Source organism: Muntiacus reevesi, chromosome 20 (assembly GCF_963930625.1).
Source record: "Muntiacus reevesi chromosome 20, mMunRee1.1, whole genome shotgun sequence".
In the NCBI taxonomy this organism is placed as follows: Eukaryota; Metazoa; Chordata; class Mammalia; order Artiodactyla; family Cervidae; genus Muntiacus; species Muntiacus reevesi.
Window position 1 is genome coordinate 11,652,684 of NC_089268.1, and position 12,342 is coordinate 11,665,025.

General features: G+C 40.5%; 1 protein-coding gene across 7 annotated transcripts in view; it reads right to left on the bottom strand.

The window, feature by feature from the left end:
• FKBP5 (FKBP prolyl isomerase 5) overlaps positions 1-12,342 on the bottom strand; it is a 113,658-nt gene that overhangs the window by 57,025 nt on the left and 44,291 nt on the right. For 4 of the 7 annotated variants that reach the window (XM_065912327.1, XM_065912320.1, XM_065912322.1 and 1 more), the window contains one exon: positions 5,943-6,072. In XM_065912327.1, coding sequence (XP_065768399.1) covers positions 5,943-6,047 — 105 coding nt within the window. In that variant the 5' untranslated portion in view covers positions 6,048-6,072. The remainder of the gene's footprint in view (positions 1-5,942; positions 6,073-12,342) is intronic. The other 3 variants (XM_065912321.1, XM_065912324.1, XM_065912325.1) reach the window with 1 other exon arrangement.

Here is a 12,342-nt window from a genome sequence, read left to right on the forward strand (position 1 = left end):
ACATACACACGAGTTCATAAGACTATTACAAACATGGCACTGTATTAAATGCTTTATATAATCTTAATTCTGTGAGGTAGGCAGTATTATTATTCAAATTTTACAAATAAGGAAACTTCATCATAGATATGTTACTAAATTGCCCTAGGTCATGCAGTTAATAGACCTATTCAATCTTCTTCTTTTTTTCTTCTCTACTTTCTGGCCACTGTATAATCATAAGGGATTTGATTTAGGTCATACCTGAATGGTCTAGTGGTTTTCCCTACTTTCTTGAATTTAAGTCTGAATTTGGCAATAAGGAGTTCATGATCTGAGCCACAGTCAGCTCCTGATCCTGTTTTTGCTGACTGTACAGAGCTTCTCCATCTTTGGCTGCAAAGGATATAATCAGTCTGATTTCAGTACTGACCATCTGGTGATGTCCATGTGTAGAGTCTTCTCTTGTGTTGTTCGAAGAGGGTGTTTGCCATGACCAGTGCATTCTCCTGGCAAAACTCTGTCAGCCTTTGACCTGCTCCGTTTTGTACTCCAAGGCCAAATTTGTCTGTTACTCCAGGTATCTCTTGACTTCCTACTTTTGCATTCCAGTCCCCTATAATGAAAAGGACATCTTTTTTGGGTGTTAGTCCTAGAAGGTCTTGTAGGTCTTCATAGAACTGTTCAACTTCAGTTTCTTCAGCATCACCGGTCAGGGCATAGACTTAGATTACTGTAATATTCAATGGTTTGCCTTGGAAATGAACAGAGATCATGCTGTCATTTTTGAGATTACATCCAAGTATGCATTTTGGACTCCTTTGCTGACTAAGAGGGCTACTCCATTTCTTCTAAGGGATTCTTGCCCACAGTAGTAGATATAATGGTCATCTGAGTTAAATTTACCTATTCTAGTCCATTTTAGTTCGCTGACTGCTAAAATATCAACGTTCACTCTTGTCATCTCCTGTTTGACTACTTCCAATTTGCCTTGATTCAGGGACCTAACATTCCAGGTTCCTATGCAATATTGCTCTTTACAGAACCGGACTTTGCTTCCATCACCAGTCACATCCACAACTGGGTGTTGTTTTTGCTTTGGCTCCGTCTCTTCATTCTTTCTGGAGTTATTTCTTCACTGATATCCAGTAGCACATTGGGCACCTACTGACTTGGGGAGTTCATCTTCCAGTGTCCTATCTTTTTGCCTTTTCATACTGTTCATGGGGTTCTCAAGGCAAGAATACTGAAGTGGTTTGCCATTTCCTTCTCCAGTGGACCACCTTTTATCAGAACTCTCCACCAAGATCCATCTGTCCTGGGTGGCCATCATGGCATGGCTCATGGTTTCATTGAGTTAGACAAGGCTGTGGGCCATGTGATCAGACTGGTTAGTTTTCTGTGATTTGTGGTTTTCATTCTGTCTACCCTCTGATGGAGAAGGAAAAGAGGCTTATGGAAGCTTCCTGATGGGAGAGACAGGCTGAAGGGGAAAGGAGTCTTCTTCTGATAGGCGGGGCCATGCTCAGTAAATCTTTAATCCAATTTTCTGTTGATGAGGGCTGTGTTCCCTCCCTGTTGTTTGACCTGAGGCCAAACTATGGATGAGGTAATGAAGATAATGGTGACCTCCTTCAAAAGGTCCCATGCACGGCTGCAATCAGTGCCCCAAACCCTGCAGCAGGCCACCGCCAACCCACGCCTCCGTCGGAGACTCCTAGACACTCACAGGCAAGTCTGGGTCGGTCTCTTGTGGGGTCACTGCTCCTTTCTCCTGGGTCCTGGTGGGCACAAGGTCTTGTCTGTGCCCCCCAAGAGTCTGTTTCCCCAGTCCTGGGTAAGTTCCGGCGGCTCTATGGTGGGGTTAATGGCAATCTCCTCCAAGAGGGCTTATGCCATACCCAGGTCTACTGCACTTAGAGCCCCCGCCTCAGCAGCTTTCCACTGCTGACCCACACCTCCACAGGAAACACTCACACGGTTCTGGCTCAGTCTCTGTGGAGTCTCTGGCTCCTGGTGCGCACAAGGCTTGTCTGAGCCCTCTGAGTGTCTCTGGCAGGTATGGGGTTTAAGTCTAAACACAATTTCACCCCTCCTACCGTCTTGTTGGGACTTCTCCTTTGCCCTTGGATGTGGGGTATCTTTTTTTGGTGGGATCCAACATGCTCCTGTTGACAGTTGTTCAGCAGAGAGTTGTTTTTGGAGTTCTCGCAGGAGAAGATGAGTGCATGTCCTTATATTCTGCAATGTTAGTTTGTAGAATCCCTTACGATTATACAGTGGAAGTGAGAAATAGATTCAAGGGATTAGATCTGATAGAGTGCCTGAAGAACTATGGATGGAAGTTCAGGACATTGTACAACAGGTAAAGATCAAGACCATCCCCAAGAAAAAGAAATGCAAAAAGGCAAAATGGCTGTCTGAGGAGGCCTTACAAATAGTTGAGAAAAGAAGAGAAGCTGAAGGTAAAGGAGAAAAGGAAATATATACCAATTTGAAGGCAGAGTTCCAAAGAAAAGCAAGGAGAGAGAAGAAAGCCTTCCTCAGTGATCAATGCAAAGAAACGGAGGAAAACAATAGAATGGGAAAGACTAGAGATCTCTTGAAGAAAATTATAGATACCAAGGGAGCATTTCATGCAAAGATGGGCACAATATAGGAGAGAAATGGTATGGACCTAACAGAAGCAGAAGATATTAAGAAGTGGCAAGAATACACAGAAGAACTATACAAAAAAGATCTTCATGACCCAGATGACCACGATGGTGTGATCACTCATGGAGAGCCAGACATCCTGGAATGTGAAGTCAAGTAGGCCTTAGGAAGCATCACTATGAACACAACTAGTGGAGGTGATGGAAGTCCAGGTGAGTTATTTCAAATCCTAAAAGATGATGCTGTGAAAGTGCTGCACTCAATATGCCAGCAAATTTGGAAAACTCAGCAGTGGCCACAGGACTGGAAAAGGTCCGTTTTCATTCCAATCCCAAAGAAAGGTAATGCTAAAGAATGTTCAAACTACTGCAAAATTGCACTCATCTTACATGTTACCAAAGTAACACTTAAAATTTTCAAGCCAGGCTTCAGCAGTACGTGAACCCTGAACTTCCAGAAGTTAGAGGAACCAGAGATCAAATTGCCAAGATCCGCTGGATCACCAAAAAAGCAGGAGAGTTCCAGAAAAACATCTACTTCTGCTTTACTGACTACACCAAAGCCTTTGACTGTGTGGATTACAACAAACTGTGGGAAATCCTGAAAAGAGATGGGAATACCAAACAACCTGACCTGCCTCCTGAGAAATCTGTATGCAGGTCAAGAAGCAACAGATAGAACTGGACGTGGAACAACAGAGTGGTTCAAAATTGGGAAAGGAGTATGTCAAGGTTGTACTTTGTCACCCTGCTTATTTAACTTATATGCAGAGTACATCCTGCAAAATGCTGGGCTGGATGAAGCACAAGCTGGAATCAAGATTGTTGGGAGAAATATCAATAACCTCAGATATGCAGATGACACCACCCTTATGGCAGAAAGTGAAGAAGAACTAAAGAGCCTCTTGATGAAAGTGAAAGAGGAGAGTGAAAAAGTTGGCTTAAAACTCAACATTCAGAAAACTAAGACCATGGTATCCGATCCCATCACTTCATGACAAATAGATGGGGTAACAGTGACAGACTTTATTTTGGGGGGTTCCAAAATCACTGCAGATAGTGACTGCAGCCATGAAATTAAGAGACACTTGCTCCTTAGAAGAAAAGTTATGACCAACCTAGACAGCATATTAAAAAAGAGAGACATTACTTTGCCGACAAAGGTTCATCTAGTCAAAGCTATGATTTTTTTCAGTAATCATGTATGGATATGAGAGTTGGACTATAAAGAAAGCCGTGTGCCGAAGAATTGATGTTTTTGAACTGTGGTGTTGAACACTCTGGCGAGTCCCTCGGACTGCTAGGAGATCAAACCAGTCCATCCTAAAGGAAATCAATCCTGAATATTCATTGGAAGGACTAATGCTGGAAAAATCCTGATGCTGGGAAAGACTGAAGGCAGGAGGAGAAGGTGACGACAGAGGATGAAACAGCTGGATGGCATCACTAACTAGATGGACATGAGGTTGAGTAAGCTCCGGGAGTTGGTGATGGATAGGGAAGCCTGGCGTGCTGCAGTCCATGGGGTCACAAAGAGTCGGACACGACTGAGCAACTAAACTGGTTTTTTGGCCATGATGCACAGCATGCAGGATCTCAGTTCCCTGACCAAGGATCGAACCTGTGCCCCTGCAGCAGTCTGGTGTCGTAACCACTGGACTGTCAGGGAAGTCCCTACACCTATTTAATCTTAACCAAAATCCCTATGGTGAAACCTAAAGCTTTAGACAGTGATAAATGATAAGATTTAAAGGGTTTACAATCTCAAATGTTTCTTACAGGCCTAAAAATCTTAATCAATTTACTCCCTAGAACAAAGCAGGGCCTGAGGCAAGTTGTTCTCTGTACCAGTGCACTGAAAAGATAAAAGAACAGGAAGATAACAACCTGCAGAATTTCCACTGTCTTGAGAGGCGTTCTGGAATCTGGGATGAGTAATTCACAGAACTACAAGGTTGAAAGCCCTCTGAATGAAGATAGCATGATACACATCTATAATCCTAAAGTCTTTATTTTGCAAGTCTTCAAACTGTGGCTTGGCATGTAGCAAGCTAATAGTAAAACACATATATTCAGAAGAGATTCAAGTTTGTGAATATGTGTAGAAAGCTTTCAGGTAAGCAAGATTAGCCAAAACAAACAAACAAAAATCTCTTTTGCTACTGATAACATAAAGTAAAAGTGAAAGTGAAGTAGCTCAGTCCTGTCCAACTCTTTGCAACCCTGACCCCATGGACTGTAGCATACCAGGTCCCTCCATCCATGGGATTCTCCATGCAAGAATACTGGAGTGGGTTGCCATTTCCTTCTATTAAAATTCAGCTTATTGATAATACTTAAAAAGTTTAACATAATCTTTTCAGCAAAAAAAAGTAACCTTACAAAACCTGAATACATCAAGTGTAGGAGAAAAAAGAACTTAATATGACTAAAGCCATTTAACCTCTCAAATATATGGAATAATAACGCATATATCTTCCATACATAAATGGGAGAATCAAATGTGCTCTGTCTCAAAAAATCACTGTGAGGTTTTAAAAAAACCACATGTAAACATAATCAGAGAGTGAAAAAAGTGTTTTTAAGGAGGAATACTAATTCAAAAGTGAGATACATTCTCTGATTAAACCTCAAAAAAATATTTTCATTACACACAGGAACTCTATTTGTATGTAAAAAACAAATCCTTCTGAACTTTGCGAGTTAACTTTTTTTTGAGAAAGTCTTTTAAATAGTCATTAGCTAGCTTTAATATACTTAAATATTAAAATAATCGCCCATTTGTACTCTGTGAGAACAGAGACAGTCTTTTTAGAGTCAGACATAACATAAATCCTCAGACCTGCATTTACTGAGATATATGATTTGGGGCAAGTTAATTTGCCTAGCTGGTTCTCAGCTTTACCATCTATAATCTGGGATTGAAAATAAACCTGCCAGTTATAAAGACCAAATGAGAATTTAGCTGTAGCATTTGGTACTTAGTAAGCCTCAATAAACATAATCCATCTCAATGCTCAGTTATGTTTGACTCTTTGCAATCCCATGGACTGTAGCCCACCAGGCTCCTCTGTCCATGGGATTCTCCAGGCAAGAATACTGGAGTGGGTTGCCATTTCCCCCTCCAGGGGATCTTCCCGACCCAGGGATGGAACCCGCGTCTCTTGCATAGTCAGGCAGATTGTTTACCACTGCACCACTTGGGAAGCCCCAATCCATCTCCACCTCTAGCCAAAAACAAAAAACAAAAAAAGATTTTTATTAACAATCTTTCCAGATATCAAATTTCCTTACATGTCATGGCCTCACCTTTAATACTCCTCTATCTTTTTTGGAGGTAATATCCTCTCCCTGTTCAGCAACAGCTGCTGCAGGGCTTTCTCCATTGTTCTTGGCAGCTTCATCAGTAGTCATTGTCTTTTTAAAAGTAGAAAACCTGCTGAGAAGAAACATATTTTAGCTAGAAGAAGTATCACTTCATTATGTATCTTAAAATACCCCTAGAAACAGAGCTTTACCTGACCCAAGATATACATAGGGCAAATAAAGTTAAATACTGAAAAAGAAAATAAAAACATTTGCTATGAGCATGTACTGATGTCATGAGGCATGTAAATAAAACATCACCCAAATCTTCAATTTCCCATCTAGCTCTGGTCCCAAATTAGAGAGTAGCACAAGTCAGACTTGGCAGTGATTATATTCCTTAGCATGATTACACAGTGAGAAGTAGTCCTTTCAGAACTTGAGAATGTCCTTTTCCTATAGCCATATTCTTGACAGAGAATTAAGAACTTATCAGGTGATCTGATAAAAAAAAAACAACAATCTATCACAGTGGAAAATAGGACAAGGCTTTGGAAAATGACAGATCCCACTCTGAGCCTCAGCTCCAGCCATATGTTTGATATTTGCCAACCTCCTTAAGATCACCGAGCCTCAGTTTCACATCCATAGTTCACAGAGTTACTGTGAGGCATTAGTGAGATAACAAACATTAAGGGATGAGCACAAAGTCACAACTTAAAAATGTAGACATTTATCGTGATGAGAGTCACATTTTTCATTTCTTGCTCAAATTTTCCTACAGAATGACGTTCTTCTCCACCACGGCACTCAGCGCCTTCCACAACATGACCCTAACCTATGTTTCGGGTCGAGCCTCCACTGCTTTCTTCACTGTCTCATGTGTGGCTCACACTCTGGCCAAACCAGACCAGGCTTCTCCTGCAACAAGTCCTGTGCCTTCCCATCTCCATACTGTGGGCATTCTTTTCCTTTCCCGTTCTTCCCACTCAAACGCTACCTTTCACTGTACCAACTTTAACCTTCTATGTTGCAGTTGTCTGCCCTTTACTTTCTCAGCTCTTCCATTGATTTGTTTTCTATAATATATTCATAAGAAGACACATGCATTGGATTTAAGAGATCTTTCTTAAATTTTTTAACATGTATATTTCACTGAAGTATAGTTGACTTAACGGTGTTTCAGGTGCGCAGCAAGGTGATCCAGTTATACATATACATATATATTATTTTTGAAATTATTTTCCATTTTAGGTTACTACTAGACACTGACTATATAGTTCCCTGTGCTATACAGTAAACCTTTGTTGTTTGTTGCATATCTATTTTTAAAATTAGAAATCTAGCATTCTATTCATACTAAGTCAAGTGGAATCAAAATGTCCTAAAATTTATAGTTAGGCAAAAATTCATAAGTTTTCTGAAATATATATATTATACACATTATTTATATATATATGTATACAAAGTTTTACTACTACAGTTGATAAAGGCTTGAGAAAGAACATCAAACAAAGAAAGAAGAGATGGAAAAACTGGAAAACAAACTAAATTAAATGGGAGCACTGAATATGAAATAGAAAAAGTGGAACAAACTAGACAAAAATAAAAGATCATCATATAGTTCAGTTGTTTTCAAACATGGCTGCTCATTAGAAACATATCTGGGCATTTTTATTTTTCAAAATTCCAATAATTCTGATATGCATCTGGATTTTAAAAAGTGATTACAGGTTTTTCTATTAAATGGTAGCTTTGGTGATACAGAGTTCTATTGTTTTTCTTTTGACCAATCATAATACAATGGCATTAAGTAATAGTTGCACAATCACAACAGTAAAAGATGTTTATCTGTTTTCACTATAAAAACAAACAAAAAGAACAGTTTTCACACTCAATAACCAGACCAAAAGTAGAAGATTATTACAATTGCGAGTCATAACGGAAACTTGACTAACCTGACAATATAAAATAATTATATACAATCTGGGGGGGTGGTCAAGCAGAGTGAAGTGGTAAGTAGAACTGCATACATGCACATGTTTTCATGTGCCCAGCCAGTCTATGTCTGGTGCATTTAATCCATTTACATTTAAGGTAATCATCAATATGTAAGATCCATTACCATTTTCTGAACTGTTTTGGGTCTATTTTCTGCAGATCTCTTCCTTCTCTTGTATTTCCTGCCTAGAGAAGTTCCTTTAGCATTTGTTGTAAAGCTGGTTTGGTGGTGCTAAATTCTCTTAACTTTTGATTGTCTGGAAAGCTTTTGATTTCTCCATCAAATCTGACGGAGAGTCTTGTTGGGTAGAGTATTCTTGGTTGTAGGTTCTTCCTCTTTCATCACTTTAAAGTGCCATCCCCTTCTGAACTGCAGAGTTTCTGGTGAAAAATCAGCTGATAGCCTGATGGCAGTTCCCTATATGTTGTCAGTTTTCCCTTGCTGCTTTTAAAATTTTATCTTTGTCTTTAATTTTTGTCAGTTTGATTACTATGTCGAGACATAGTAATGTCTCGGTGTGTTCCTCCTTGGATTTATATCCTGCCTGGGACTGTGCTTCCTGGAGTTGGTTGACTATTTCCTTCCCCATGTTAAGGAAGTTTTCAGCTATCATCTCTTCACATATTTTCTCAGGTCTTCTCTTTCTCTTCTCCTTCGGGGACCCCTATAATGTGAATGTTGGTGCACTTAATGTTGTCACAGAGATCTTTTAGGCTGTTCATTTCTTTTCATTCTTTTTTCTATATTCTGTTCTGCGGCAGTGATTCCACCATTCTGTCTTCCAGGTCACTTATCCATTCTTCTGCCGTAGGTATTCTTCTATTGAGTCCTTCTAGTGTATTATTCATTTGTCTGTTTGTTCTTTAGTTCTTCTCAGTTCTATTCAGTCGCTCTTTTGCATTCACCTCTTTGTGAGCCCATGGATGTAGCATGCCAGGCTTCCCTGTTGATTACCAGCTCCTGGAGCTTACTCAAACTCATGTCCATCGAGTCAGTGATGCCATCCAACCATCTCATCCTCTGTCGTCCCCTTCTCCTCCTGCCTTCAATCTTTCCCAGCATCAGGGTCTTTTCCAGTGAGTCAGTTCTTCACATCAGGTGGCCAAAGTATTGGAGCTTCAACATCAGTCCTTCCATGAATATTTAGGACTAATTTCCTTTAGGATTGACTGGTTTGATTTCCCTGCGGTCCAAGGGACTCTCAAGAGTCTTCTCCAACACCACAGTTCAAAAGTATCAACTCTTTGGCACTCAGCTGTCTTTACGGTCCAATTCTCACATCCATACATGACTATTGGAAAAACCATAGCTTTGACTAGATGGACCTTTGTCAGCAAAGTAATGTCTATTTTTTAATATGTTGTCTAGGTTGGTCATAGTTTTTCTTCCTAGGAGCAAGCGTCTTTTAATTTCCACGAGTAATCTCCACAATAACCATGGCACCAATTAACAAAGATCAACACGACTGCAGTCACCATCTGCAGTGATTTTGGAACCCCCAAAAATAAAGTCTGTAACTGTTTCCATTGTTTTCCCACCTATTTGCCATGAACTGATATACTCGATGCTATGATCTTCGTTTTTTGGATATTGAGTTTTAAGACAGCTTTTTCACTCTCCTCTTTCACCTTTACCAAGAGGCTCTTTAGTTGTTCTTCACTTTCTGCCATAAGGGTGGTGTCATCTGCATATCTGAAGTTATTGATATTTCTCCCAGCAATCTTGATTCCAGCTTGTGCTTCATCCAGCCCAGCATTTTGCATGATGTACTCTACATATAAGTTAAATAAGCAGGGTGACAATACACAGCCTTGATGTACTCCTTTCTCAGTTTAGAACCAGTCCGTTGTTCCATGTCCAGTTCTATCTGTTGCTTCTTGACCTGCATACAGAAATTTCTCAAGAGGCAGGTCAGGTAGTCTGGTATTTCCATCTCTTGAAGAATTTTCTACAGTTTGTTGTGATCCACACAGTCAAAGGCTTTGGCATAGTCAATAAAGCAGAAGCAGATGTTTTTCTGGAACTCTCTTGCTTTTCCGATGATCCAGTGGATCTTGGCAATTTGATCCCTGGTTCCTCTGGCTTTTCTATATCCAGCTTGAACATCTGGAAGTTCTTGGTTCACATACTGTTAAAGCCTGGCTTGGAGAATTTTGAGCATTACACACTTGAGCTAGTGTGTGAGATAAGTACAATTGTGCAGTAGTTTGAACATTCTTTAGCATTGCCTTTGGGATTGGAATGAAAACGGACATTTTTTAGTCCTGTGGCCACTGCTGAGTTTTCCAAATTTGCTGGCATACTGAGTGCAGCACTTTCACAGCATCATCTTTTAGGATTTGAAATAACTAGCTGGAATTCCATCACCTCCACTAGCTTAGTTCTTCTAGGTATTTGAGATAAACGTTTCTTGTATCTTCTTCATTGTTTCCCCAAGATTCTGGATTATCTTCACTATCACTACTCTGATTTCTTTTCTGGAAGGTTGCCATCTCCACTTCATTTAGTTGTTTTTCTAGGGTTTTACCTAGTCCCTTCATCTGGAACTTTCTGTTTTTTCATTCTAATGAACTTTCTGTAACGTGCTTTTTGTTTTAGCCGCTGTGGGACCGTAGTTCTTCTTGCTTCTTCTGTCTGCCCTCTGATGGAGGAGGCCAAGAGGCTTCTGCAAGCTTCCTGATGGGAGGGACTGGTGGTGGGAAAAACAGAGTCTTGCTCTGGTGGGCAGGGCCTTACTCGTAAAGCTTTAATCCAACTATCTGCTGATGAGTGGGGTTGCACTCCCTCCCTGGCAGTTGTTTGGCCTAAGACAAACCAACCCTGGGCTCCACAGCACAGTTAATGGGACCTTCAAAAGGGCTTACACCAAGGGAGACCATCTCAAACTGTTGCCACCACTGTCCCCTTCCCTGTGGTGAGCCCCTGCCAACCCATGCCTCCACAGGACAACCTCCAACACCAGCAGGTAGTTTTGGTTCAATCTCCTGTGGGGTCACTGCTCCTTTCCTCTAGATCTTGGTATGCACAAGATTTTGTTTGTGCCCTCCAAGACTGGAGTCTCTGTTTCCCCCAGTATTGTGGAGGTCTTGTAATCAAATCCTGCTGGCCTTCAGGGTCAGATTCCCTGGGGATCCCCAGTCCCTTTGTTAGATCCCCAGCTCACCCACCTGGCAGGTATGGGATTTGATTTTATCATGATTGCACCCCTCCTACCATCACGCTGCAGCTTCTTTGTCTTTGGACATGGGATATCTTTTTTTGGTGGGTTGCATCATCCTCCTGTCAGTGGTTGTTCAACAGCTAGTTGGGATTTTGGTGCTCTTGCAGGAGATGAGCACATGTCCTTCCAGTCTGCCATCTTGAACCATAAGGCCCGGATTTAAGAGATCCTTAAAAGCAGGGTCATGGTTTATCCTTATTTAGATTCTCCAGAACACCTCTATCTTTTAGACTGGTAAGACAGAAAGGGCAAGGAATTTGGAGCTCCTTACAAGCTGTGTGATGCTGCTTACTTTTAACTTCTCCAAGCCTTTTTTCTCTACCTGTGTAATCAGAATAAAAATAATATCTACTTTCACAGTGTGACCTTCTGGATTAAATGGTATAATGTGTATGTTAAAAGTATACTAGCTCTTATTATCATCAATCATCTAAAATGATAGACACCTTTTCATGCAAGGCAAATACTGAAAAGCTAATCAACAGACAAAACAAAAAAAACCTCACTACCTGCTGTCATGATGAATTCCCTAACAGCTCTCGTGGCTGAGCAGGAAAAGTCAAAACTTAGTAACATCCACAGTTATTCGGTATTAGGCTAATAAGGAACGTTAAGTCACTGTGGGATCCTCTTGCCTACACAATCAAAAAGAACTATTTTATACTTGTGACAAATGTCTTATTGATAAAACTGACGATTAAACAACTAAATGTATCTTAACTCACTTCCAGTTGACCTAAACTTACTTCAATATCAACAAAGACACAAATCAAAAACTTTGCTGTATCCAAAAATCTTCAAAGAGAACACCAAAAACCAGCAGCTAAGCCCCTTTGCTTTGTTTACTAGTACAGTTTATGCCAGACACCAAAGATCCAAATGCTTGGCTCAGGGTAAGGGAAAGGTCAGAACAAAGTGTGCTCAAACAAACAACAAAAACTAAGTACCTAGTTGTTGTATGTGATGCTGGGCAAGACAGTTAGGAAAATTAGATGAATAAGATTTGTTCCCAAATTCCAGTAACCTACCACTCACAAAACACTTCTTTCATGCACAGAAATTTGCAGAAAGCACTTCAAACACAGGGAGAAAAGATCTTTTAAACATTTTGGAGGTCATGGACCATATCCCTTCAGAAATACATATACAAAAAATATTTCCTGGGCCTTTACAGATACATT